The sequence below is a fragment of the Pygocentrus nattereri genome, chromosome 7, assembly GCF_015220715.1.
Source record: "Pygocentrus nattereri isolate fPygNat1 chromosome 7, fPygNat1.pri, whole genome shotgun sequence".
Taxonomy (NCBI): domain Eukaryota; kingdom Metazoa; phylum Chordata; class Actinopteri; order Characiformes; family Serrasalmidae; genus Pygocentrus; species Pygocentrus nattereri.
The window spans coordinates 27,885,466-27,912,471 of record NC_051217.1 but is presented as its reverse complement, the minus strand read 5'-3'; the positions used below and the strand labels follow the sequence as shown (position 1 = coordinate 27,912,471).

Sequence of the window (27,006 nt, the reverse complement as noted above, 5' to 3'; positions counted from 1 at the left end):
GTTGACGGGCTCTGTACAGTGTTTAGGTCCAACATTGATGCCCGTGCACTGAGCTCCTAAATCTGCAGTGTCTTTTAATTATGCACGTAGTTACATTTTTCATTAAAACTGTGATTAAGGACTGGCTGTGGGAAAAGCCTTAAATTATTTGTCTTCTTACATACCTAATAACTATGATATTCTTGAAACTGAAAGCCTGTCTGACTCGCAAGATCTTTTTTTTTACACATTAAAAAAAAAACAATTAATGAAAAAAAGAGAAAGTGGCACCTATGGGGATTTCTATTAAACTAAAGAGTGTTGTAGCCTGCAGGTATCATTTTTGCTTTATGAAGATAGAAGTTGTTTGCTTTTCTTTCTTTCACGTCAGTCAAAACCCTTCCTTGAAAGATGAGGTAAAGTGAGATAAGATTGAATTGATATGTAAGATAATACTTAAGAAAACTTAAAATCTCGTAATTTTTTTGTGCCTTCAAAAACAGAGAGAGTGACCATATAATTTATTAACCTGACCCATAGACTAATAGATTTGTGCATTTCTTTCCTGCTTACGACAAAACTGCTGATGGGACAGGACGATAACTAAAGGAGTTATTAGATGCAGACATAGACTTTTGAGAGGACTGCTTGAGATGGTGTGATGTTTTGTGAGCCTTACTTTCGCAGATCATATTTATGCGGCTACAAGTTCTAGTATACAGGTAATTGTTATATGCATTTGTATTATTAGCTCATGGGTAGGGTATGTGTATTTGCAAACAGGCAGTATTTGTGCTTGTCAGAGGCGACGAATGCTATAGCATTTCTCCTCCATTTCTCCTTTTGATGAGCCTCTTCTAAAGAAACATAAATAGATGCCTACATGTGGCATGTGAGTGGCTTTTGTCTGATCAGAGAGGTTAAGACAGTACCATCACCACACAACAAAGCCCTCATGCTTTCTGCACCCGGAGATCCATTGATATCACCATAATAGAAGCTTGCACAAAATCTGTTTTAAAGATATTTTATAAAGACAGCATAGCGAAAGACCTATTTTTGGAAATATGTATACTTTTTTAATAATACGCACTATTTGAGTCCAAGTTAACATTCCGCGTGAAAGGACCGGCTGAGTAACAGCAGGCCAGTAGGACTGAGATAAAGCTGTAATATATCTTCACAGAAACCAACTTGTTATGCATCGCCATAGGCGTTGCTTTAGTTCTCTCTCTCTTTGAATATAAAGTACATAGAAGGAGCTCCCGAGCTGTGATTGCTGAAACATATAGAACACGCTGTTTCTTATTGAGACCTGGGTGATGGGAAATCGCCCAGTTCCTAAGTGTCCTAAAGCTGTTTCACTTTATGAAAGTAATTTTAAAATCAGTGTTTAGAAGGCAATGCTCTGAAAATGTGGCATATTCACAGTAAATGTTCATTTTCAGCGGCGCATTCGTTTTAAACAAGATCGCCCCACCAAAAGCTATTTCCTCTGCTACTTCTCACGCTTTGATCAGTTTCCAGTTACGGGACCTGTTGAAATAGATACTGTTTTATTGAACTCCCACATCTCTCAAATGCCCTTTGTTTGTTTTGCTTCTGCCACTGTAGAATAATGACACCCCTATCTCAGCGGTGCTTCCTAGCAACTTTTTTTCTGACATAGGGGCTGCACTTAGAAACTGGAACAGTTACCATTCAGGGGAGCGAGGTTGTGAATGATCTTCCCGAAAGAGCATGACATCGAGTCTGTGAGATGCACGCAGATGGGCGCCTCGGAAGAAAGCAGCCACAGGTTCAAACAGTTGCTCGGGCTATGTTTCATCTTGCAAGAGACAATACTGTGTCTTTCAAGCTATTCACACTCAGCCACTCATTAGGGTTGGCCAAAATGATGATAGGGTTAGGGTTAGTGTTAAATTGTTAATGTGATAAATTATGTCACAATATGCTTGTCTTCTAGACTTCTAGAACATTGAACAACTGAATATAGCATAGAAAACACATTACAGAGAACCTGTAAACAACAGCCAATGTAGTGGGGTGGGAGATATGACAGTAATACAGCATCATGACATTTGAAGACTTTTTTCACAGTACATGATCTGTATGACAAATTTATTTATTCATTTTTTGGAGTTTGAACAGACAGAATGCACCACTTGTCAAAAGTAATTAAACTCTTTTTAATTAAATATACAGCTGGTTAGTGTTTGTTGAATACTGATGATAGGCTCAGAATAGTGTTTTGTGTCATATTTATTACAATAATGAATTTTTCACGGTATTGTCCACTTCTACAGTGCATAGGCACTGCATATATTGCTTAGTAGACTGACAATTGTTTGACTTTTCCTTCTGGTCCTTTTTTAACCTAAAACTAATAATTATACTCATTCACAGACTGAAAAGTGGTACTCCCATTTAATATCAAGGGACACCCAGCCTGAAAAGAGCTTCTTGCTGTTTGATTTCCAGCCTTGGCTTAACTGAGAATGAGCTCACTAATCAACTAAGCAGATGACTGGGCTACATCCTGTGATTTCAAAGGCACTGCCCATCAGTGTCTCTGAGCTAAGTACAGGCATTAATAAATCATTAGCATGCCAGGGCTTATCATACGGGCTGACTCTAAACACTGCCTGTGCCATTATGAGGGCTAGAATAATGTTTGGCCGATTAGAGCGTTCTGGCTAATGCTAAACACATGTGGCTGCTAGGGGAGGTATTTTAAGTGGCCAATTTGAACGTAAGCTTGTGTAATGTGCTCAGAGTGGTCTTTCTGCTCCTTATGATGCACAGCCGCAGCATACGCCCTTCGACCTGCAGAGCGCCATCCCTGCTAAGGACCGTGCCTGCCTGTCAGAAACAGAGAAGCATCGCAGCGTGTATGGAGAATGGTTTCAGTACTTTTGTGTGTTTGGGTTGCGGGCAGGAGAAAATGTAAGCGCATAGTGAAAGTGAATGATGAGTATGTTGGTGTAACTATGGGAGGCAGGCCGGGTGTGTCCGAGAGAGAGAGAGAGAGAGAGAGAGAGAGAGAGAGAGAGGGCGCAGTCGGGTGTATTTTGGGACTCCTCCTTGGCTCAGACTCCTTTGCCACACAGATGTTACACAGTTTGCTAACCCCATCTCTGGCCTGGTCTGGATGAAAGTGAGTTTGAACTGCTAAATCAGTGTGTGGTTGGCCTGTTTATTTGGGTTGGGGCTGTGATCTTCGCCCTACTCCAGGAGGATCAGCTGTGGGGCACAAGATGACTCGGTGAAGTCAGTGAGTCAAAAAATATAGCAACACAGTTCACACGTTCCATCATATGTGGAATGCGTGCTACGCAGATGTGTACAATGAGTGTGAACGTCACTGCTGTGTATAGTCTTGATTAGGTCAATAAAAGTCTGTTTAGTTTTTTCTTACTCTGCAACAGCAAGTGGATTCTCAGACCTGATAAAAGTTTAAACTCTTAGAAGTCAGGAGTTCTTATTTTTGTTTTTGATTAATATTCAATTTGGAAGATGTTCTTACCCGATACCAGCTATCAGTATCGATCTGACATCAACAGAAAATACAGAATCGAATACTGCTAATTAATCTGATCAAACCCTGTACACCGTTAGAAATAAATGTACTGTGCATGTACATTTCTTGTTTATGTACAAACAATGTAAATGTACCCTCAAAGCTACAACAGTGCACCTTTCGTTTTGGGGCAGTAGTGTTTGAGTAGCTTGAGCATGATATACTACTTTTAGATGCTTGTGTGAAAAGAAAAAATATCAGACTGACATTGGCCGATACTAAGCTTTGATTTTGGAAATGGTCTTGTGCCATTTCTGATTCAGCTGGCATTCTTCTCTAATTACATATTTTATTAAACAACTAGTTAAGCAATGAATATCAACATTCAATTTGCATTCTGTTTGAACAGGACAAATTCTGTATTTCTGTTTTTTCTGATTGTATCAGTGTCAAGCAATGACGAATGTAGCAAACACGTTTTCAATATATAATATATAGTAGAATTAAAAGTAAATAAAAAAATTGTTTGGTCTTTTCCATGATGTATGAGTGAGAAATAATTACCAAATTTCACTATACTTTTGTTATCGCTAGTGAAAACTGCGACTTTTGCATGGTAGACATTTGATCCTCTCAGTGATGATGCTTTAGAAATGCAGTAGCTGCATTGATCACTGATGAGTCCACCTCACAACAGCATCAGCGGTTCTCCAGAGCTGGAAGGACAGGAGAGGGTTTGTGGACGACGGCCAAAGTTTGCTGTGTGATTTAGTGCCCTCCGTGGTGCTGACTGACATTGGCCAGCAGCTCTGACGAGAGAGCAGATGGGAAATATGAACAGGGCACTGACAGGAGAGATGGACAGGTTAGGTGAAGTGTGGGTGTGTGGGTGTTGCTGTGGGCTAGTGTTTTGTGAGTGCACTCTACTGGTAGGAATTCTACCTTTTGTTGAAAATTAGCTACATTATATGTTGTACTCTGCTGTACGTTTGCTGTTTGTGTTTTTATCTTATACACAGTGTGTTAAAGATATTAAAATGGATTTCACAGATCTGACCTTTGTTTTCCTTTGTTATACATTAGTTACTCATATGTAGACGTATATAATTATTTCTATCCTTCATGGATGGTTTTACTTTTAGAATAGTTTAGTTCTGTCACTGGATACATCTCTCTATTTTACATCTTTAAAAATAAAGGTCCCAAAAAGCCTCATAGAACCTGGAATCTTAAAGAACCTTTTGATTGATGGATGGTTCTTTAACAAACCATTTTTGTAAACGAGATGTGCAGTTGTGAGCACACTAGGGGTGGGTTATAGGGCAATAACATCAGAATAGTTTAATGACATTTCCATGATACATGACATGCATTGTGTTTAGAGATGCACCAATAGTGGAATTATGGGCCAATGCTGATACATGATATACAAATGCAATAAAGTAAATAAATTGCAGATTTTTAAAGTAATTATATATGTGTATACAGATATGAATCTGATGTCATCTTGTGATCATGGCATTCAGCTATTTTGAAGTTTGATAAGTTGCAATCAAAAGATACTGTCATAAATTATGTACACAGTGATTTTTCATGTTCTACATACTATGTGGGACCATTTAAATAGGCCAAATTAAGCTCTCTTTGTAATGAAGCATGCAGCTGGTTAGTGTTCTTTATACAGTTGTCTGTTTGCATGTTCTTTGATATACCAGAGGTGTCCAGTAAGTACACTTGCCTGACCTAGTTTTCATCCCATGAAACCACTTACTGCAGTACTGTAGACAAGTAACAGGACTGCTTGTTTCAGAGTATTTCAAAAGTAGAAATAATGGTGGTGAAAAAAAGATGTAGAATGAACAACAAAAGTAAACTAAAACATTTAATATCAGAAGTTATTAAACTGATTATTTTACAGGATGTCTGTGCTCAAGTTATAGCAGTGACTCAGGTCTGCCAGGTCATCCATGTAGTCAATATTGTTATTCTGACTGGCTCAGAAGATTGACTTAAGTTCATTTTACTGACTAAAGTCTACTCATTCATTTCAATGTTGATTTTTCAAGTGACTGATTAATTCCCTGAATGTGCTGAATTGTAGTTCATGCAATTTCACCACATCTTTGCATTTAGTCTTCCATTTACTGTGGACTTTGTGTGTATACATTTTTATATTTGACAGTCCTGACTGTAGAATTTGTTTTGCTCGTTGAGGGCAGCAAAGTACTTGAAAATATCCTGATCAGTGTTTTTTGATCCATTTTATGTATCATTTCAAGATTCATAGAATTACCTGACTAATATATTTCCAGCTCCCATGAAAATATTGACATGAATACATAATTTATGTATGTTTATTTGAGAAGAACAAAAAACAGTTTATTGTTAAAATCTGTTTATTTGTTTCATCTACTGTCCTTGAGCATTGTTAGTCAATGTGTTCATGAAATATATAAAACAGACTACATATTCTTTGACAATGTATTTTGGAGAATTATTCAATTCAGTTAAAACTTGCATTACTTCTGTGATTTTAGCCATGATTTAGCAGGTGTGGTCAGAATATTAATGTCCATTTTTGTATTCATATGGTTCTTGCTTGGGGAAGGTGGTGAGAGCTCAACACTAAAAAACAAAAATATTTTCGCGTGTGACTCTTGGCGGATGTGACTAACGTTTATAAGAGCACTTAGGTTTGATTGCACTTGGCCTCATTAAGAAAAAAGAAACCAAAATACAGTTCTTCAGGAAGTTGCAACATGGCATGATAGATGACTGAACTCACTGCTGCCAAAAACAACTATTTATCTGATAATTGTCCTTCAGGATCTGATGAGGCTGTATTTTTCCCAGTATCTGGGGTGGGCAGAGAATCCTTATCCATGTGGAAGATTTGGGGCTGAACTTGTGAACCAGACCCTTGCTGTCAGCTTCCTTGGACAAAATCAGGAGCAAAATTTCTCTGTCCTTAGCAGCTTCCTGTTTGCAAGATTCATTTCTCTGGCCTTTTCCTGATCATGACCCTCCTTACGCTCTTCAGATATCACTGGGTGCACAAGCACTGGCCTGAACACTCTTCTTCCTTTACTCCTTCCCACTGCCCCACTCAGCACCTCCACATTTTAAACCAACAGGGTCACACAACAACTTTCTATTTCAATCACCCAAAACCCATAAACAACATTGACAAGGGAGTTTATCCAGCATCTCAGTGAATTTGGCTGTTTTGAATCCTTGGAGCCAAGCAAGAGAATATTTTATATTAAGAAAGAAGCTGCCATGGTTGGCACCCCCAGTATGTCAGCCTTGACAAACAGACTGTGTGTTTGGTGGAGCAGTACAGCGGGTGGATCAGAGTGTGAGGCAGTGTGGTATTGCTGCGGAGAGGCGAGTGGTTGTGAGTTCCATTTTGGTCCCTACGGTGCAGCAATAACCAGCAGAGAAAAACGGTCATTTATGGAGCTGTTTAAAAACTGCTTGAGGAGGCCTTGAGGAAACAGGAATTAATTACTAGGCCCAGTCTGAAGAAGGCCCTTTATTGTTGCACTGTTGACCCCTCTATTAAAAACAGCCAAGATTAGATTAAGATACAGGATGGGAGATTCATAATATTTATGACTCTTGGAAAGACTGGCTTCCTGGTTGGTCTCCATAAGATACCCCATCCAGCAAGTGTTTGCCTTTTTTTCTTTCTTTCTTTAATACCCCATCTGTGGAAGTCAAGGCCTGGGGTGCTCTCTGCTAACAGTAGCTCCAGCACGTGCTGTGCAAGCACGGTGCATGATAGCTTTATTATTGCACTGTTTTCCTGTTGTCATGAGGCATTGTTGGTCTTGGCGCGGTCGAATGCAATACGTCACCGTCCAGATCCAGCTCACACCTCCAGCACTGCTCTTAGAATTACTGAGAATGTGGAGATGTGTTTAATGGCCTGATTTATAGCCAAGGATGGAAAGTAAGATGTGCAAGTTTATTGAACTCACACCACCCAATTTGCGTTCTGATCTCGGGCAGCAAGACGAAAACATGACCTTTGCACTTCAAGAGAGTTACAAGACAAGAGAGATAAACATTTAGACAGCGTAAACAGATGTGGCCATGGCCCTTGTTTGGACTGCATATTTATTTCACTGCCCTTAGACTTGTACATAAAAGGCAGAGGGATTGCTTTATGTTTTGTGGCTTTTAACTGTCTTTTAATGGAGAGCAATTCAGATGTCAACCTTTTTTGACATCATTTGTTTTTGTTTTGTGCAGCTAAATTCTTCTGCTTTGGGAAGTCCATGAATGCAACCACACAGACAGACACTGTGTATACATTTAAACACTGCCACTAGCTACTTAATTTTATCTCAGGGAATTCTACAGTAACTGTTATTTTTACTAGTCTGTGGTTTAGACTACTAGCCTCAGCACAAGAAGGCAATGCAGTGGCATCTTTTTTCTTCTCTCGGCACCAGATAATTCACAGCCCCCTGAATGTTTGTGAGCCTCTCTCGACGTTCACTTATTGCAAATATCTGTTTGGAGATGCACTGTCAACTTGTTTTTGTTTTCCACATGGTCTGGCTCTGAGTTTTTAATATATGTCACCACACTGGGAGTGCTTTTGGTCCATGGCCAGGGACCTATCGGCAGGAGACTGAGCAGAACCCATTGTGTGGCTGTATGTCCGGCTTGGTTTCCACAGCGACAGACAAAGTGATGGAATCCAGAGAGATCAGGGATAGCTAACTCTGAGCTAGAGTTAAAGAGAGGAAGGAATCAAAGGAAAGCTTCATGCAGGATTCAACTTTTAAGCATTGTGGCAGCTATCCTGTTGTACCCAGTGGTCATCATGATAGGTCATATTGGTGCAGGCTTGGGATTTGTTTTTTTCTTGTTCGCTCCTCTCATAGTCTGAGCCTGTGGAATGTGAGTGCTCAGCCTCCTCCTCAAGAAGAGCTGTCCAATGCCCTGGCAGCTCTAGCACACTCACACATACACCCACACATTCGTTCCTCCCTAGTCTATGGTCTGTGAATCAGGTGTATTTGGCATTGGCTGCCAATCAGCCTAGTCCCTCAACGGTACTCGCTCTGGGGCTTGCACAACCTCTGTCTCTCCTGCATTCTTGCTCTCCATCCAAATTACCTCCCCTCCACAACCATCACTCCTTCAGGGCTCCAGTGGAGTTGTGAACTCAGCTGGAATGGCAGCTCGGCAGCTCCCAACAATGCAGTGGGCGTAGTTCCTTTTTCCCTTGTGCGCCACGCAGCAGGCCCGACTGTGGCCTAGTGCATAGGCAGCGCCCTGAGATCCATTTCCAGTGTCCGAGACAGCCCTATTGAGTTTTGGCTCTGCTCTTAATCCCTGTTGTTGAAAACCTTGGGAAACAACTCACTTACCTCTCCACCCCCTTCTCTCTCTCTCTCAGCACTCCCCTCCAACCCCAAGCCCCCTTTCCCAGGCAAACAAGACGCCGCAGAACAAACTCCAATTAAGAGAGTTCTTCTGTACTGTACTGAGGCTCAGCCCCTCCCTCCTAGCTCCGGCTTACCAAGCGATCCCCGCCGAGTGTTTGTGTCCGAGGCCAAGCAGCCCGGGGCGGGAATTAGTGCCGTCTCCCAGGTCTGGGGCCTGGCACTTGGGGAAAGAAGGCGGGGGAGTACGGGTCAGGGCTTGGATTCTTTTGAGTCTTGGAGGCAATGTGTGTGTCCTTGGTAAACAAGACTTTGTTGGACGTGTCTGATTCCAGGGACCTCTGTTTTCACTTCTTTTTCTTCTTTGAAGATCCCCCTTCCCTCTGTCCTCCTTTTGAGCAAACTTGGACCACATTGTCCTGCAACGGCTTGCCCCAGGTCACCCTCACCTTGCAGATGGTGTGATTTCCCTTTAGCGGAGATGCTGGACTTTTGCAACAAGGGGGAGAGGGGTCTTGAAAACAACATCACACTCCCCCAGAACTTTGATCCCACTGCACACACGCAGTGACTATGGAGAACAGTTGAAGGCAACCCTCAGTGTGTCATTTCAATGGGACGACTGTCATTCCAATCTGCTTGCGCAGCGGCTTACTCCTCCGGTCTGATTTCCTCCTTGTTCCCATTCAAACAAAGACAGAATCCTCTCTGTTGCCACTCATTGAAAACATTCATATTGTTCTCTCTCTCTCTCTCTCTCTCTCTCTCTCTCTCTCTCTCTCTCTCTCTCTCTCTCTATCTCTCATTTTCCGTTCTCGCTTACACTCTCTCTTTCTGGTACTCAGACATGTGTCCGTGCCTTTTTCTCTTTTTCTCCTCTTTTTTAATAAAGTCTCCCTCCACTCTTTAATCAGAGCAAGGCTGTTCAGTAGAGGCCCAGCATTTCCATTCATTAGTCTCCTCTGCATGGCCTGGGGCAGCCTTCATTCCTCAAACTTCAACCAATAGTAGCCAATTACAGGCCCATTCAGGCCGGCAGTGGTGCAGGGCCCCGCTCTCTCTCTCTCTCTCTCTCTCTCTCTCTCTCTCTCTCTCTCTCTCTGTCTCTCCCCCTCTCCCTCTCTGATTGTGCATTAAGTCACTAAATTGTACCATCAGCAGGCTAGGAGGATTACAAGCACGGTTCACACAGTATCAGTTTTTCTCTGTCAAGCATTAGCAGGGGAAATGAACTGAGGTTTGTCAAGTATTCACCTTTTGATGAATCCTCACCTTTTTTTCTACTGCTGCACCAACGCTTTGGTTGGTGTAACCCCTTGATTCTACTATAAAGTCTTACTTTGTATATTTTAGCTGTTGATGATTTTAATGACGTTTTTATTGTTTTTGTTTTTTTTTTGCTTAGTCCACTCTTGCTTGTTCTCTCTAAGGAATATATGCATGTGTGTGTGTGTGTGTGTGTGCATGTGTGCTTGTAGGAGCTCCTCTGTCAGCAGCTCAGAGGGCAAGTGTAGACAGGTTCAGTGTATAGCTTAAGAGTCAGCTTCAGCACACAGGTCAGATCAGACCATCGCAAAGACATTTACTAGCTCTTTGTATATCTCTCTCTTTAGTTATTTCTTCCATTTTAAATTCTCCTATGTTTCTTTAGTGGTTTTGTGTGTCTCTTGTATATACAGAGCAGGCCATTTTATACATTATCTTTGTAATTCAAATAACTTTTGAGGTCTTTTCAATGCTGTGGTTTGGAGATTTTCTGTACCAGACATTTAGGTCTGTTTTACTTTAAGGTGCTTAGGCATTTTAAAACTCTGTCCCTCTCTCTTCAACCCCCCCCCCACACACACACACCCCATCTCTGTCTTGCCCTTGCCCTGGGCCTTTGATGCTTTCTGCAGTTGCCTTTGTCCCTGTTTACCCAATATGACAGAGAACTGGGCATGAGGCAGATGGCTCTTGAAGCGTTTCCTGTGGTGAGGGGTGCCTCTTTTTTCATCCTTCTTTTCTAGAGGGGTGCAGGTGCTGTCCACCCAACCCCAAGGGCCTGTTGGAATGTTTATTTTTCCTAGTGTCACCCAGGCAAGAGCCTGCACTCCTCCAGAAGTGCCCATCTAGTTGCAGCAGTGTCTTGCAGGGCCTCAGGTATGCTATTTTAGTGCAGGTAAGAGACAGTTTTTTTCAAGGTTCACCCTGGCTGAAGGATTCTATGCTGAGTAGCAGTAATTATTTTTCCAAAAGTTTGTTTCCTTTCTGCACAGAAGGATAAGGTATTTAGATAATATGTGTGCGTTTGTGTGTGTTTCCTTTATGGATGTGCATGTGGTCAATTGTAGGTGAACGGAACCATATGAGTACACATATATAACGTAAATAATAGTTAGAATGGACATACTGTTTTTGCTCCTATTTTTCCAGGATCTCAGGTAAGAGCCCTGCCTGGAATTTTGTGTCCCTGGCTTTGCCTGCTCATTTGCTGGGCATGCCCGGTCATCATTTCCTGCATCATTTAAAGCTCTCATTCTTAATTGACGTTCTGAAGTCTACAGTTTAAGTGAACTTTATACATTAATACACATTTACACTTAAGCATAAAAACAGAGCAAAGGGAAGGAGACTGAGGACGTCAGCTTTCCAGAAGCTTTCCCATGTCCAAGAGTCTGGTTCGTTTATGACAGTTAACTGGCCAGAGATCTGTCCATGACAGAGATTCAAACACACAGTATTTGAATTCTTATTCTGAATATCTGACCATAGATCAGTTCCCCAAACCATCCTCCGCTCTCAAGTGTAATGAGCAAAACAGCAATTTAGCCTGCTAAATAATACAGTGTTATGGGCATGCAGCAGTCCTGGATTACAGCTTTCCTGGTTCCCACAACAAGAGAAAGAATAGGATCCACTCATAGTCAGTAGTGTTTCTGAGCAGCGGAGATGCATTAGTAAGTAAATGCAGGCATCATCCACCACTAGGTTAGGCTTGATCTCACTATATAGTTAGTAAAGTACTATTAAATTAAAACTATTGGATTTTTACACAAATTTCCTACCAAATTTTGTCAGCCACTAGCTGTGTCACTCGCTATCAGTAGGTGCTACCAAGCTAGGAGGGTGAAGGCTAATATATACTGCCTGTGAGACACTTGAAGCCAGCCATAGCATATTTCTGAGCTGTGACAAAGCCATTGGACTGTTCAACACAATTGAAGAAGAGCACTAATTACCAATTCTGTTATGTTAAGCCACAGATGGCAGCACTAGCCAACGTCACACTGGGTGATGGAGAGGTTGTGAGTGTGGAATCAGCGGTTGAGAAATTGAACTTGCCACTTATTGCACTTTTCTACTCCCCTAATAGCTTGTTTGATGAGGCCTGTACGGTGGAGATCACCATCAGACAGCGGGGACTTCCCATGTAAGACTAGGCATGTATCAGCACCCCAAACTCTCTCTCTCTCTCTCTCTCTCTCTCTCTCTGTCTCTCTTTTTCTCTCTCTCCTTTCACTTGGCGCCTGTGTGCTCAGGCTCCAGACTTTGTCTTTTTGCTGCTGTTTCACTTACCAGCATCTAGCTTCGGTTCCTCTTTCTCCCTCTCTTTCTCCCCCCTCTGATGACGGACACCAGATAGCCTTTGCAGCGTCAGCCTGCCCAGACCCCGCTTGCCTCTAGGCGGATGTCAGTAGAAAGGCAGTGAGATAAGAGTCAGGAATGATGCCTCTGTGTTTCCTCGTCTCGCCAGATCCCTGGCACAGATAAGCCAGAGGTGCGGAGGTGCTGCCTTCACATCCACCCAGTAACACCAATCAGCTCCTAAGTAACACCAGAGGGGTGCCACACCACTGCGATCACGGCATCCAGACCCGCACGGTTTGTGCCAAGCTGCCCAGCTTTGACTGGCTGTTTTAATGCAAGCCTGTTGTTATTATTGTAATTATGTATGATTATTCTGGCAGTGAGGTGGATGGCATAGGGGCAGTGTAGAAGACTTGTTGGGACTCGTGGCAAAACAGAAATGCTACCCTCAGTATCGCAGGACAAGGGGGATACAACAGCACAATCATGCATGCACACATGGTTGTTACAGTTTGACCCCCTGAGATCCACAACTATAAAACTATAAACAACACATTGAGCTACAAATATCTCAGTAAAACATTATATTTTTAAGGCCACTATTTACAGTAACAGTTTTAATGTGCTATGTGTATCTGAATATTCCATGTCCTTTAATGGCAAATTTCAATATGTAATTAGTGACAGCCAATATGTGTGCTTGTTCCAAAATCTAGGCTGATAATTGGCTGTGTAAATCTTTGTCTAAATACTAGGGGTGGCAATCTCTAGGCATCTCATGATATGATTCAATTACGATTCATAGGGTTGCGATTATAAAACGATTATCGAGCAACTTTTTCTCTATACAGAATTTCTTTTTTCTCACTGTGTGAGGATTTGTTACTTTTTTTTCTTTTTAATGGAAGTATGTTTATGTCCGTATACACACACACACACACACACACACGTTTTTATACCTTGGCAATGGGGTCATACATACCCCATTTGTTATGCTTACAAAAAAAGCAATATATTTAGCTGAAAATTACACGAGCAATTAAATATAATATAAATATTTTCAGAATTTACTGTGTCCATTCCTTGCCTATATTACAACTTATTCTTTAGGGGATACTTGCCTTAAATTCTTCTTAGAAGGATTTTCCAAAGTTCAGTCTTAGAACCTGGTTGCATTTTCTCATTCTCACAATCCAAGTAATCCCAAACACATTCTGGTCAGTCCATTGTTGTAAGAACACCAGCAACTTCTTTGATTTCTACATTTTCTTTTCTCATTGACAGCTAAACATTCTTTAAGGTTCATAGTGCTGAGTTGTCTTTTCACTGTGGAAAGAGGGACAAAAACTCCAGTGGATTTTTTTGAGATGTGAATCAAGAGTGGAGCTGGATCTTCTCCTCTCTGTCAAAGATAGAAGCTTTACGTGCCGTGTATCTGGTGCTGACAGTTTTGATGGTCTTGCACAGTTGTTAGGAGTCCCATTTTCTCTTCTTCTTTTGATTTGTTACTTTTAAAGCAAATTATTTGTAATGTATCCAAAATGAATTTGCTTCCAATGTCTTTTAGTAATAAAACAAATGGAAGTGATGTGTCAAGTGAACTGGAAGGCTCTCACTCACTGCTTTTGTTTGGTGCACATGAGACGCTGCCAGTCATCTGCGATAAAATGCACTGTTATGGTGACCCCTTATCTTTAGTGATTTTATAACTTCGGTTTTGGTCTTGTTGTAGAGAGTGGAGATCGCTGTGTCAGTAAAATATCTTCAAGACGGTACAACATAGTGCAAAAGCCCTGGTTCTCACGACCGAGAACTGGCGTGCAGACTGTAGGTCACATAGCTATGCAGTCTCACCTAGATAGTAGCTAACAAAAAGGCAAAGAGAGATTTAAGAACATTTGGAGATCAGTTGACTTATTTTCATTTTTAAGCAGCAGAGTTGGTGTCCTGATACATTAAATCTGCCACGAGAGACTGTCAGACACTAAAAAGTTGTGAAGATGAAGTCAACTTCTCTATGGAATTTTCCTGTTCCACCTTAAATGGTGCCGCATTTACATTCTGTGCCTCAGTCAGAATTTAAGGTGAAATGGGAAAATTCAAACTAGAAGGTGGCGAATAAGAAACAACTTCAGGCTTGTAAAACAGTTGAATGTTGAGAGACATTTTATAAGAAAGTCTTCTACATTTGAAGAAAAGGTTTCTGGTGGAGAAAGGCAGCCATAACTAAAGCTTAAAGCAGAGCATGTAAGTCTGTGTTTTCACTTATAATTTTTAGCCTATGCTAGGACATCAGCACATACTGAGACATATTGAACATAAAATATTGTGGCTCCCAAGGTGGTTTGATTTTTGTTGAAAGGACAAAATGGCTCTTTTTAACATTGTCAACTCCTGACGTAACCTAGCTTTTATTGCAGAGGGTGCATTCGGATTTCTCATTCATCCAGTTTTTGTTTTTGTTGTGTGACACCACAGGCTGTCCGGCTGCTGTACTTCCACACTTCAAAGTCCTTTTGTGTTTCATTAACATTAGGTTATAAATTAAAATTCAGAATTAAATTAAAATTCGTTCACGTTTCCATCGCAGTGTATCTAAGAATCGATTTTTCTCCCATGCCTAGTAAATACACTTCCAACAGCTCTCACCCTTTTCTGGTTTAAGTCATACACACTTTCATTTTGTAATTTAAAAGAATGGTTGCGGCATCAACATTAAAGTCAATGTATTGTAATTACAGTGTTCTATCACTATCAGTAGTGTTTAAACAATGCCCAGCTTGAATTGTGACATGATTATCATGATTATACTGACACATTGTCATATTGCCCACCCTTAAATGCAGTACACCTATCTGTGTGTGTAAGTCTGTCTGCACATCTGCAGTAAGCTCTCAATAAAGATGCCGTCTCCATATCTCACCCTGTTTTTTGGGGGGGTTGACCCTATGGGGCTAGACCAGGGCCAAGAGACACCCGCTGACTCTCTGCTCCCTAGCAACCTTTGACCTCCTGAGTGAGAGGGGGCGTGAGCAAGAGGCTGAGAGAGTTTATTATTTCCTGTGTTTCCGCCTTCAGCAAGTGTATATGTGTTTGAACGCTGTTTTTGGACTTCACTGTAAAACTTTAGTTTCCCTAAAGTTCATTGAAAAACCTATACATTAAAGTTTATTGCCTGGAACAGATTATTTTTGGGGTTTTCAAGGTCTGTGTGAGTGCTGAAAACTTGCTGTTAGGCCATATAATATTGCCAAAATCTTAACAGCCATTCTTTTTTTCTACAAAGGAAAGAAGAAAATTGATTTGAACTTTTACTTACATCTCACACAGTCAGTAGGCTTGCAGTTAACAGCAGCAAAGGTTGTGTGCTGTGTTTGTCTGAATTATCTGATTTTTATTACTATACTTTATTACTGTAATATTATATCCTTTGGCAGACACAATTGGCTGAAACACCACAGATAAAGCACTGAAAAGTTAAGATGATTTGGTTATGCAGAACAGATGATGTACTTTGTAAAAGTGCCCATGCTTGAGAGTTTATAATATCTGCATGTTTTAAGTTGTTATAAGGTTATTTCTAAGTGGTATTATTCATTTCACCTTTTTTGTCTTTGCTCCGATTTTTAAAGCGTAGCTTTTTCTGATGTTTCATCAGCTCTTCTCTGTTAATAACATAACTTCTCATTGCTGTTTTTGCATTTATTTAATATGTAAAGGGCATGATCTAAGCAAAAATATTTCTTTAGATTTGTGTTAAATTGTTCCCATAAATTGCTTAATATTTTTTTAGATCTTTGTTACATTTTTCTCACACATGTACCTTTATGAACAAGAAGACACAAGAGTAGGAAAATAAGTCTAATATCAGCTTTGTTACATTTTTAAATATGATATGTGCTTTGCAAACCTAATAGCAGTTTGAATGAATGTGAGCAGTGCATCCAACCATAGAGGAAGCATGATAAATTTGCTGATACATTTCACTGTGGTGAAAAGTGGACATGCATGTGGCGGCATATTTGGAAATACATATTTTTCTAATTGCAGAACACAGTTGACTGATGGTTCTGAATTCGAATTCATATGAGTTGAAGGGGCCATCCAAAGCCTCCGAATCGATCGCCAGTGAGACACTTCATTTGGGTGGATTATTCAAAACTGTTGGTGTTTGTTTTAAACCTATAAAATTATAATGGCCATTGTTATTTTTTAGCTCCTTCAAATTAGTAATTGTATCACTTACAAAATGTGCCTACTGGCCTATCAGTCTGACCCTGCTGCTCATGTTCTTTATTTCATCCTAGAATGGTTCAGCTCTAGTGATCCCACCTAGACGTCACCTCTTTAATTTGTCGCAGCTGAGTGGCCTGGTGTCAGGCTGGTGTGGGGCCAGCCCTGGAGCTCCATGGCATCCACAGTGTGAATGTCGCAGCTGGAAGGCTATTGTCCCTCGCCCCCTACCCAAGCCACGGTTACAGACCAGGAGCTGGTGATCAAAGGGCCTGCGGATTACCCCAGCCCTGAGAGAGAGGGGTTGTGCCGGAGGGGAGGAGAGGGGTAGGGTTCAAAAGGAAAGAGGAATGCTCCTAATTATGTTCCTTCCACTTCTTTTCTTGTCTCAGTTTGGGTTCTCTCTCTTGGCTTTCTACATGAGTGTGTGTGTGTGTGTGTGTGTGTGTGTGTGTGTGTGTGTGTGTGTGTGTGTGTGTGTGTGAGAACCCCATGGATGCTCTTCAGGCTACAGTGAACCTGAGAGGAAGCAGCACAGTGTGAGAGGAGAGTGATATTAAGAGTGAACAGTGGCAAGCCTCTGTAACAGCAGTCCAGAGAGAGCAAGTGACATGGATAGAAACAGAAAGAGGTTGGGGGTTGAGAGAGAGAGAGAGAGAGAGTGAGGGTGAGATGAAAGGGGTGGGGCAGAGAGGTAAGTGGGAATTCCAGTGTGTGTATGAGGACACTCTTGCAGTGGGAAACAGGGTGGGGGTCAGCAGAAAGAGATTTATCATCGGGGGAAGGCTAACCGAGATCAAGGAGTGTATAAGAGGATGTGTCATGAAGATTATTGCGAGCGTTGTTGGGGATTAAAGAGCAGAGCTTTAGGTGCTGCTATTCATGCGAGCTGAAGTTTTATGCCAGGGTATGGGCTGGGATTGGGCCATCCTGATACAGCATGTAGGCAGAGTCCTTCACTACATGTAGAGACAGAGGGAGCTTATTATCTATGATTGTTTAGCAGTAGGCTTCAGCAGTATGCATTCAGTGTTCCTAAGTCTGTTTCTAAGGTTAAAGGATATCAATATAAAGGGTATTACTATAATAATTGATACCAAAGCAATATTTTGGCAAAGCATAAAAAGTTCATCATCCCTGTTTTATCAGCACACAAATTAATCAAATATGTAACCAAGGAAACTCATTCAATGTGTTCTCAAGGGAAGATAAAAAGTGATGTGAAGTCTGACATTCATCACACTATGTTTCAGACTGATTTATAGCTCTTAGAATCTTAGATTCAATTAGGAATAGTTTGGCCCTGATCTGATTGTAGTAATCAGATCCTCATCCAGTCAAGATTCATTTACACTTGCCCTTTTCAGATGGAAAAACCTACTAACATGCCTCAACTGTTTCTTTGTCTGTGTTTTGCAGGTGTGGTGTGTGTGTGGAGGGGGTGTGCGTGAGACCCCTGATTAGTGGCTGGAGGTGAAGCTGCATCATGGACAACGGAGGCCTGAGAGGCCTGAAGGTTCTGTCCACTGTGCTGTGTATCTGTCATACCTTGCTCTTCAGCTGCCCTTGTGAGTGTACATGCCACACACACACACGTTCCATGCATACATATTACCACAAATTCTATTTCTGCACAGGAAAAATATATATGCAGCATCTTGCAAAACTGAGTACACTCTCACATTTCTGCAAATATTTGATTATATCTTTTCATGGGACAACACTATAGAAACTTAGATATAACTTAAAGTAGTCAGTGTACAGCTTGTATAGCAGTATAGGTTTACTGTCCTCTGAAAATAACTGAATACACAGCCATTAATGTCTAAATAGCCGGCAACGCAAGTGAGTAAACCTTACAATGAACATGTCCAAATTGCCCAATTGTGACTCTTTAGAGTTACAAGGTTTCAGGTGTGTATGAGGAGCAGGGCTGTTAAATTTGTTTTGGATACAATTCACTCATACTGGCCACTGGATATTCAACATGGCACCGCATGGCAAAGAACTCTCTGAGGATGTGAGAAATAGATTTGTTCCTCTACAGAAAGATGGCCTAGGCTATAAGAAGATTGCAAACACCCTGAAATTGAGCTGTAGTACTGTGGCCATACAACGGTTTTCCAGGACAGGGTCCACTCAGAACAGGCCTCACCAGGGTCGAGCAAAGAAGTTGAGTCCATGTGTTAAGCGTCATATCCAGAGGTTGGCTTCATTTCTGCAGAGGTTGATGAAGTGGGAGATCAGCCTTTCAGTGCTCAGAGCATACACCACACAATGCATCAACTTCGTCTGCATGGCCATCGTCCCAGAAGGAAGCCTCTTCTGAAGCTGATGCACAAGAAAGCCCGGCAACAATTTGCTGAAGACAAGCATTCCAAGGATATGGAGTACTGGAACCATGTCCTGTTGTCTGATGAGAGGAAGATAAATTTATTTGGTTCAGATGGTGTCCAGCATGTGTGGAGGCTCCCTGGTGAGGAGTACCAAGACAACTGTGTCTTGCCTGCAGTCAAGCATGGTGGTGGTAGCATCGTGGTCTGGAGTTGAATGAGTGCTGCCAGCACTGGTGAGCTGCGGTTCATTGAGGGAAACATGAATTCCAACATGTTCTGTGACATTCTGAAGCAGAGCATGATACCCTTCCTTCGGAAACTGCTCCACGTGGCAGTTTTCCAACTCAATAACGACCCCAAACACACCTCCAAGATGACAGCTGCCTTAGTGAAGGTAAAGGTGACGGACTGCCTAAGCATGTCTCCAGACCTAAACCCAATTGAGCACTTGTGGGGCATCCTCAAGTGAAAGGAGGAGTGCAAGGTGTCTAACACCCACCAGCTCTGTGATGTCATTATGGAGGAGTTGAAGAGGATTCCAATAGCAACCTCTGCAGCTCTGGTGAATTCCATGCCCAAGAGGGTTAAGGCAGTGCTAGATAATAATGGTGGTCACACAAAATATTGACACTTTGAGCACAATTTGGACATGTTCACTGTGATGTGTACTTACTTATGTTGCCAGCTATTTAGACATTAATGACTGTGTGTTGAGTTATCTTCATAGGACAGTAAATCTATACTGCTATACAAGCCGTACACTGACTACTTTGTAATATCCAAGTTTCATTTCCCATGAAAAGATATAATAAAATACTTGTAGAATTGTGAGGGGTGTACTCACTTTTGTGAGATACTGTGCAGACTCCTCTTATAAATTTACTCAGCCAACTTCAGACAGTGTAGGGTTATTAAGGTGTTTTAACACTTGTTTAAAAACAACATAGATTGGCTGAGCCACATTTGTGTCAAATACTCCATATACACACATACAAGACCTGTGCTGGAAATAGAGTCATCTTATTCTGGTAACTGTGTAGAAAATAACCATGGAATTACACGGTCAAACTGTGTGGAAGGTTTATGTGGACTTTCCACAAAAGTTATTTTATGTATATACATCGCTGTTGTCGGAAAAAAAATCTTGTAACTCCAAAATTATCATTTTACAGGAGAAGGAAAAAAAACTAATTTGCTTTTAATGTAAGTCAATGGAACCAGATTTTTTTCCAAGGCATTTTGGGTCATTTCTTTTGGTCCATTCACCATGAAATTTATATACGATGTAAAGAGCAACAGGCATTTTCAGATTGTCAAAACCGAAAAACAACAAAAATGGAGAGGTTTTCTTCAGAAAACATGTATATGTGTAATAGATGTATAAGAGTAATGATAACAGTTGTCATTTTGAGACTGAAGTGGACACAGTAATTTTTCTGTGTGTGTGAGCCTCAATCCTTGCCAAGTAAAATAACATAATGAAATTGTAGGAAAGCATACTAAAACCTGACACTGTGTTCCACATTATGCTATAGTATACCTTACCATATCGTCAGCTTTTTGCTTAGGCATGATATATGCCTCCCAGACCATGTTCAACCAGTGCAGCTCAACAGCCACGTTTCTAGAACAATCTCATTTGTGTTAGGTACAATACATGTGGTATTTATTTAGGATATCAAATTACCCAACATGTTTAAAAGTGAAATTATGTTCATCAATACTAGTGTGTTATGATTTGCATAAGATAAATCAATAAATGAACAGTATGTCTTCAAAAAGGCGGTAAATTAGTTATTATCTCTTGAGATTGATTAGCACAACCCTAACACATACTCTTGTTAGCAGACATACCAGTTAAATCCTATAGCACAAATAAAAGATTCAGAGTATCCATGGAAACTCTGTATGCAAGGGACAAGGCTGAAAAATATTGGTTCAGGCCCTGGTGGCACTGCATAAAAATATTGGTTCAGGCCCTGGTGGCACTGCATAAAAAACAGACACATTGCATAGCAGAGAGAAACAATTTCTTCACAAATCTTTATCGCCATCAGGTTACTTGTCCATCGTCAACAATATCTGATTACATCTCCTTATCACCCAGATCTAATCGAAATTGCTGATTTCTGTTGCCCTCTTTTTATACATTTTTCTCTTCCCCTCTCTCCCTCTCTCTCTTTCTCTCTCCTATAGTTGTATTATCTCTCTCATTCCGAACGCAGCCTGTCTCTGTGGTTCAGAAGCAGGGTGGAGCTGTTTTATTGCGCTGTGTGGCGCGTCCTGCTTCGGCCAGCCTCACCTGGCTTTTCCAGGGTCAGCCCCTGCAGACTGGGGCCTTGCCAGGAGTGGAGGTTCATCCAGGATCCCTCTCACTGTCCTCTCTCCAGCCCCAACACACAGGCTTATACCAGTGCGTGGCCCACTTAGACACAAATGCCATCGCTAGTCGGCAGGCACGAGTGGCCATTGCAAGTATGTGCATGAGATTTCACACTCTGTCACACTTCACCTGTCACTCACACAGATAGATATATTCACAGTCAACTGCTTACATTACATATTACGCTGTGATCACCACATGTCATGACAAAAGGACCAATGCAAATGGTCCATATTTACTTATATTGACATACATAAAACTGAAGAATGTTTGTCGTCTATAACGTTACCATTTCTGAGACACAGGATTTTGTTTCAGCAGCAACGATATGCTGACATGGTCATTTACACACCTAGACTTGTCCAAAGGCACACGCAGACACGCATATTTTCACTAGAGCTCAAAGAACAACACTACCACATGATTGTGCTTCAAAGGGCAAGGAGGGAAATTGCCTAGCGAAACAGAAGGCTCTTTTTTCAAGCTGCTGTCTACAAGAATAGTGGGACATAGCCTTTCTCAGCTAAATGCTGATGAGGAAGGAAGTGGTGGCATTGTTTTTTTTTTGTTGTTGTTTGTTTTTATTTTTTAAGTCTGGCACTTTTCCATGAACCCCTTTAACAGTATCCTTAATGAGCCTTAGGGCTTCCTGTGCAGTAGCACGGGCTGATGCCGGGAGGGGAACAGGCGCAACGCTCACCCATGGTCCTGGAGACTGTTGGTGCTGATAACACTGTATTATTATTCGGCACAAAGGACACATTCCCTGGCCTACCCTCAGTCCAATACAAACAGTTCAGCGGCAGAAGTATTTTGTGTTGGGTCCTGTAATACTTGGTTGAATATATATTATTTTGCTGTAATGTAATTTTACATAGCTGTTTTTGTGCTTATCTCTATGTCTAGACATTGAGGAGTTTGGGGCCACCCACCGGCGGGCACTGACAGTAAAAGAAGGGGACACTGCTGTTATTCAGTGTCCCCTACCACCAAGTAACCCTCCAGCTTTACCACGTTACAGAATACGGGGCAAATGGCTAGAGGAGTCTACCGGTATGGAATAATGTCTTGCAGCTTTAAACTTGACACCTAAAAAAAACCCCAAAAAAACGTATGCAGAAACAATTAAAGTAGAAAGGATTTATTTCATTTTTTTTTTTTTTTTTCAGGTCCATATTTAATCCTTCCCTCTGGGAACCTTCAGATAGTCTCTGTTTCCCCAGAACATCAGGGCATGTATAAGTGTGGTGCATATAATCCTGTTACCCGAGAGACCCGAGTAGAGGCCCACGGCACTAAGCTAATTGTGAAAGGTAAGATGAGGACGTATTTAAAAGTGATGGTGGCCTTTAGAAGTAGAATGATTATTTTTAAACAAATTTATTTATCAAAAATGTTTAGAAAAGATGATGACTATTCATTGTGTTAACTCACTACCTCTCCTTTCACAGACTCAGACGGTTCCTCCCCTGTGGGGATAGTATATCCAGTCAGCCCTGTTAGCCTGACAGTGGAACAGTCCATGTCTCTGGTTTTGGAATGTGTAGTATCAGGAAGTCCCTCTCCTGTTGCTAAATGGACAAAGGATGGCCATGAGCTACTGGCTTCCAGATTAAGACTACAGAACAGTAACCTGGTGCTGAGTGATGTTCAGCTAAGTGATGGTGGAAACTACACTTGCTCTGTTCAAACTGAGGATGGGGATGTGGTCAGTGCCACCTATAATGTGAATGTGCTTGGTGAGTTCATTGGCTTCACCTGTTTTAACATTGGTTTCTGGCTAAATTAATTGGCCTACACCAATAGCTGCTGTAGGATCTTTAAAGTTAAGAGATGTTTCATCTGCTTAACCTTCATGTTCATTTAAAATTGTACAGAGTTTTTCATAATTGTCTCACCTGCTGGCTCATACAGCTCCTCGTTTCTCCTCTCCCATCGTTCCCTCCCTCACAGTGGCAGCCAGCATAATGAGAGCTCTGTCTGACCAGACTGTGTCTTCCGGCTCATCTGTACAATTCATCTGTGCTGTCTGGGGAAACCCTGCCCCTAAAATCACCTGGCTATTCAACTCTTCCCCAATTTTAACATCATCTCACGTCCAGATATCAAACTTCTCATTGCATATTTCCTCAGTCACTGCTCAGGATAAGGGCATGTACCAATGCCTGCTAGACAACGGGATTGGTTCTGCACAGTCCGCTGCCAGACTTAGTGTCCAATCAGGTAGGAGTACTTCCATTTTCTTTTGCAAAAAACAAAATGCTGTATCAAAGTAGAACCATTCCAAGGCAGACCATTAAAAGCATTTATAGAACAGAATCGCCTGATCACAATTATTTGAGGTGATCAAAATTATTTGTGCTAATTGCAATTGTTTTCCACAGCTGTTAGCTTTCCCAATCATATGCACCGAACGGAATTTGAATTTGGTGTGCTTTCATTCATTGGGTTAAGGCAAATGTATAGAAGCAAAAGAAAGCAGAAAATGCATTTATTGAGACATGTTATGGATCTTACAAAAACAACAAAAATTCTGTCGTCCTGAAATAACTTTAGAGGGCAGTGGTGAGTGATGTTTATTTATTCAACCTGTATTTAAGATGAGCCAATTTGGCCAAAAAGACAAATTGGAAAGCATAATAATGTATATAATAATTCATCGCATCTAAAATTTTATGTTTGGGACAGGCCTTTTGCTGTGTTTTCCTGGTTTGAGTATTGAGTCAAACATCCTTATATTTATTAGAAGATTAAAGAAGGTTTAAGATGAGCTTTCATAGAAGTATGGTAACTGTCCCATCAGATGGTTTCTTTGGATACCTAAATCAATGACAATTTTCATATGGATCAGGCTCTGATGAGACTAGGTTTAGGTTGGTCTAGGTTTTAGGAGTAGGATAGATTTGGCTGTAGGAGTGTCAGGGGCCGGGTTATGGGATGTGCACAGACTTTGGCTGCAGCAGCACTGGGGGAGGGTTACAGGAGCGGGAGAGGTTTTGGCGGGCAACGGGCAGCAGGGATATGCTCTCGAACAGTGGAATGTAAGGAGTAACTACACAAGGTTATGACGAGAAGCAGACCACCCAGCTGTCAACATCACACACAACCAGCCTTATATCTATTAACATACGCATACACACACACACACTCAAACCCACATACACATGCGCACAAGCTATGCAGAGCTTCAGCTGCTCTCCTCTGGGTCTATTCATCAGGGCTGCCCTGCATCCCTGAGCTTGATAGATAAAGCCAGAGATATGGAGGCTTCACATTTGAAAAAAGTTGAAATCATTTTCAAATGTTGGCTCACACTGTTTTTTGCCTGGCTTGCAGAACAGTGGAGATTTATGTGGCTCTGCTAAAATGCGGGACAGTTCAAAATCATGGGTGTTTATGTTAAACTGCAGATTTGAGTCAGATATTTGGAGGCACATGTTACAGAGAAAACACTGTGGGGCCACTCAGCTGGTAATCCTAGCAGGTCTAAATATCTGCCTTTAAATCGTCACTTACAAATACATTTAGTGTAATGCTAGCAAATTTGAATAGCATGATAGTTTCCAAGTATGTTATGGTATTTTGCATTGTTTTGAAACCAGCAAATGAAATCAGCAACTGTTAAAAAAGGCAATAAAACAATGCAGTTAACCCCTTGATGTCTTGAAATGGGTACTGGTAATTAAAGGGGTTACTTTTCAGGTCTTAGTCTCTGTAAAAGAAAATAGAATGAAAAAAGAAATGAATAAAGACAGATGCTTTGCAACAGAGAAGCTGTCTTATGGAACACAGTGTTGTCCATGGATATAAAGCAAACTATCTCTCAATAATGCTAAAACTGAAAATTAGCATTGTTGTGTGACACTCTGATGTACAGTTGTAAATTATATAATACTCAGCTCTAGTTTAACCCTAGTGAGCTGATCATCTCACCTGCGATCCTTTGTGTGAAACTTGGTTATTTCTGCCCCAGAGGGGTTACAGCACCAATTGGCTCTGAACGTGGTAGTGTTTTCTAGTACTGTATAAAAGATATGCAAGGGTGGATGCCATGATTTTTTCCAAGCAAGCACACAAGCTCATTTAAAGTTAGTTTAGATCAGCTAGCACTTATTGTTTCGTTTTATCAGAGTGTTAATCTCAGTGTTCTCTTCCTTAAAAAGGTCATTTGTGAGAAGCTAAATAAAAAGCTTCAAATTATTGGCTTTGTTCTTAACATATTGAATAAACGAAATAAATGAGAAAATTGGTTATCATCGGAGAAGATTGAATTAAATGGCCATGTATTTGCATCAGTCTTAAAAGTCATTTATTCAATCATTTATTATGTGTTCTAGGTGAAACGTCCCTGCCTGTAATCCTTTCCCCTCCGGAGAGTGGTGTGTATGCAGAGGGAGAGCCAGTCACTCTGTCCTGTAATGCCAGTGGTCAGCCTCTCCCTGTGATCCGCTGGTACAACTCAGCAGGTCCCATTGCCACTCACCCCGCTCTTTTGCTCCAGGCCCCAGGGGGTGAAGCAATGCCCCCCGAAGATGTGCTGTCCCATCTCACCATGTCCCACCCCGGCAGCAGCAGTCTCTACATTCAGACTGTGACCACAGTCCATGCTGGAAAATACATCTGTGTGGCCTCTAATGAGCTGGGCTCCGTGCAGGCTGAGGCATTTCTGACTGTGGGTGAGCACATTTAACTTATGTTCTGTGTACACACTAGGAGTGGACAATAATGTAAAAAATTGTATCATGGTACCTTTTCACACTGTGTATGACAATATTTTGTTTGATATAAAATACAAGGCACAAAATACAAGATACAGTCATTGTGAAGCTGTACAGCCAGCCACATTTGAAACATGCCCTCTATATACATATATACAAAGATATGAAATGAAACAGAACCTATTCTGTGCTTTTGAACTAGGCAGTGTCAGGATTTGCAGTTTCTGGATTATAAGAGATACATTTTAGACAGCTGTGCCACTTAGAAGGCCTACTTTATCTCTTTGTAATGAAACAAGCAGTTGATAAGTATTCTTTAAATGTGGGCAATACCCACAATAGGCTCAGAAATGCAAAAATTATTGTAATAGTGATGTTGTCGTATTGCCTACCCCAGTACATTGTGCATACTCTCTCCCTCTTTCTTTCTGTTTCCAGAGTAATGGTACTTTACCAGTGGTAATGTTTATAGACTACCCAGCATTCCTGTTTTAATGGAGAGAGAGGCAAGACGTGAGTCAGAGAGATAAAAAGACAGAGAGAGGGATTGAAAAGAGAACACTCAAACAACCTTTACCTCACCCACTTCGTCCACTTTTGTTCTGGCTGTGGTGATGTGGCTACCTGTCCAAGTGCATCAGAGAGTGAACAGTACAGAGAGAGAGAGAGAGAAAAATCAAAAGAGCAGTGTAGGGATGGAGGGTGAGCATTTAAAGCTGATTTAGGGCTCTGATTCTCTCTGGTATTTTAATGGTTGCGAGGTGGAATGTGAGTCCACTGGCTGCAGGCCCAGCCTTCGCTCTACAGTTACCAGCTCTGGGCCTCTTTGTTTTGTAAAGTAAACCAGCGGCACGCACCTAAAACC

The 27,006-nt window shown here is 41.3% G+C and overlaps 1 protein-coding gene across 4 annotated transcripts in view; it reads left to right on the top strand.

The window, feature by feature from the left end:
• cdon (cell adhesion associated, oncogene regulated) overlaps positions 1-27,006 on the top strand; it is a 44,640-nt gene that overhangs the window by 997 nt on the left and 16,637 nt on the right. Inside the window, exons 2-10 of one of the 4 annotated variants that reach the window (XM_017722570.2) lie at positions 16,522-16,599; positions 16,779-17,031; positions 18,124-18,272; positions 21,237-21,515; positions 22,330-22,476; positions 22,593-22,736; positions 22,875-23,162; positions 23,377-23,646; positions 25,761-26,099. In XM_017722570.2, coding sequence (XP_017578059.1) covers positions 18,191-18,272; positions 21,237-21,515; positions 22,330-22,476; positions 22,593-22,736; positions 22,875-23,162; positions 23,377-23,646; positions 25,761-26,099 — 1,549 coding nt within the window. In that variant the 5' untranslated portion in view covers positions 16,522-16,599; positions 16,779-17,031; positions 18,124-18,190. Of the gene's footprint in view, positions 1-16,521; positions 16,635-16,778; positions 17,032-18,123; positions 18,273-21,236; positions 21,516-22,329; positions 22,477-22,592; positions 22,737-22,874; positions 23,163-23,376; positions 23,647-25,760; positions 26,100-27,006 lie in introns of all 4 variants that reach the window. The other 3 variants (XM_017722568.2, XM_017722567.2, XM_017722569.2) reach the window with 3 other exon arrangements.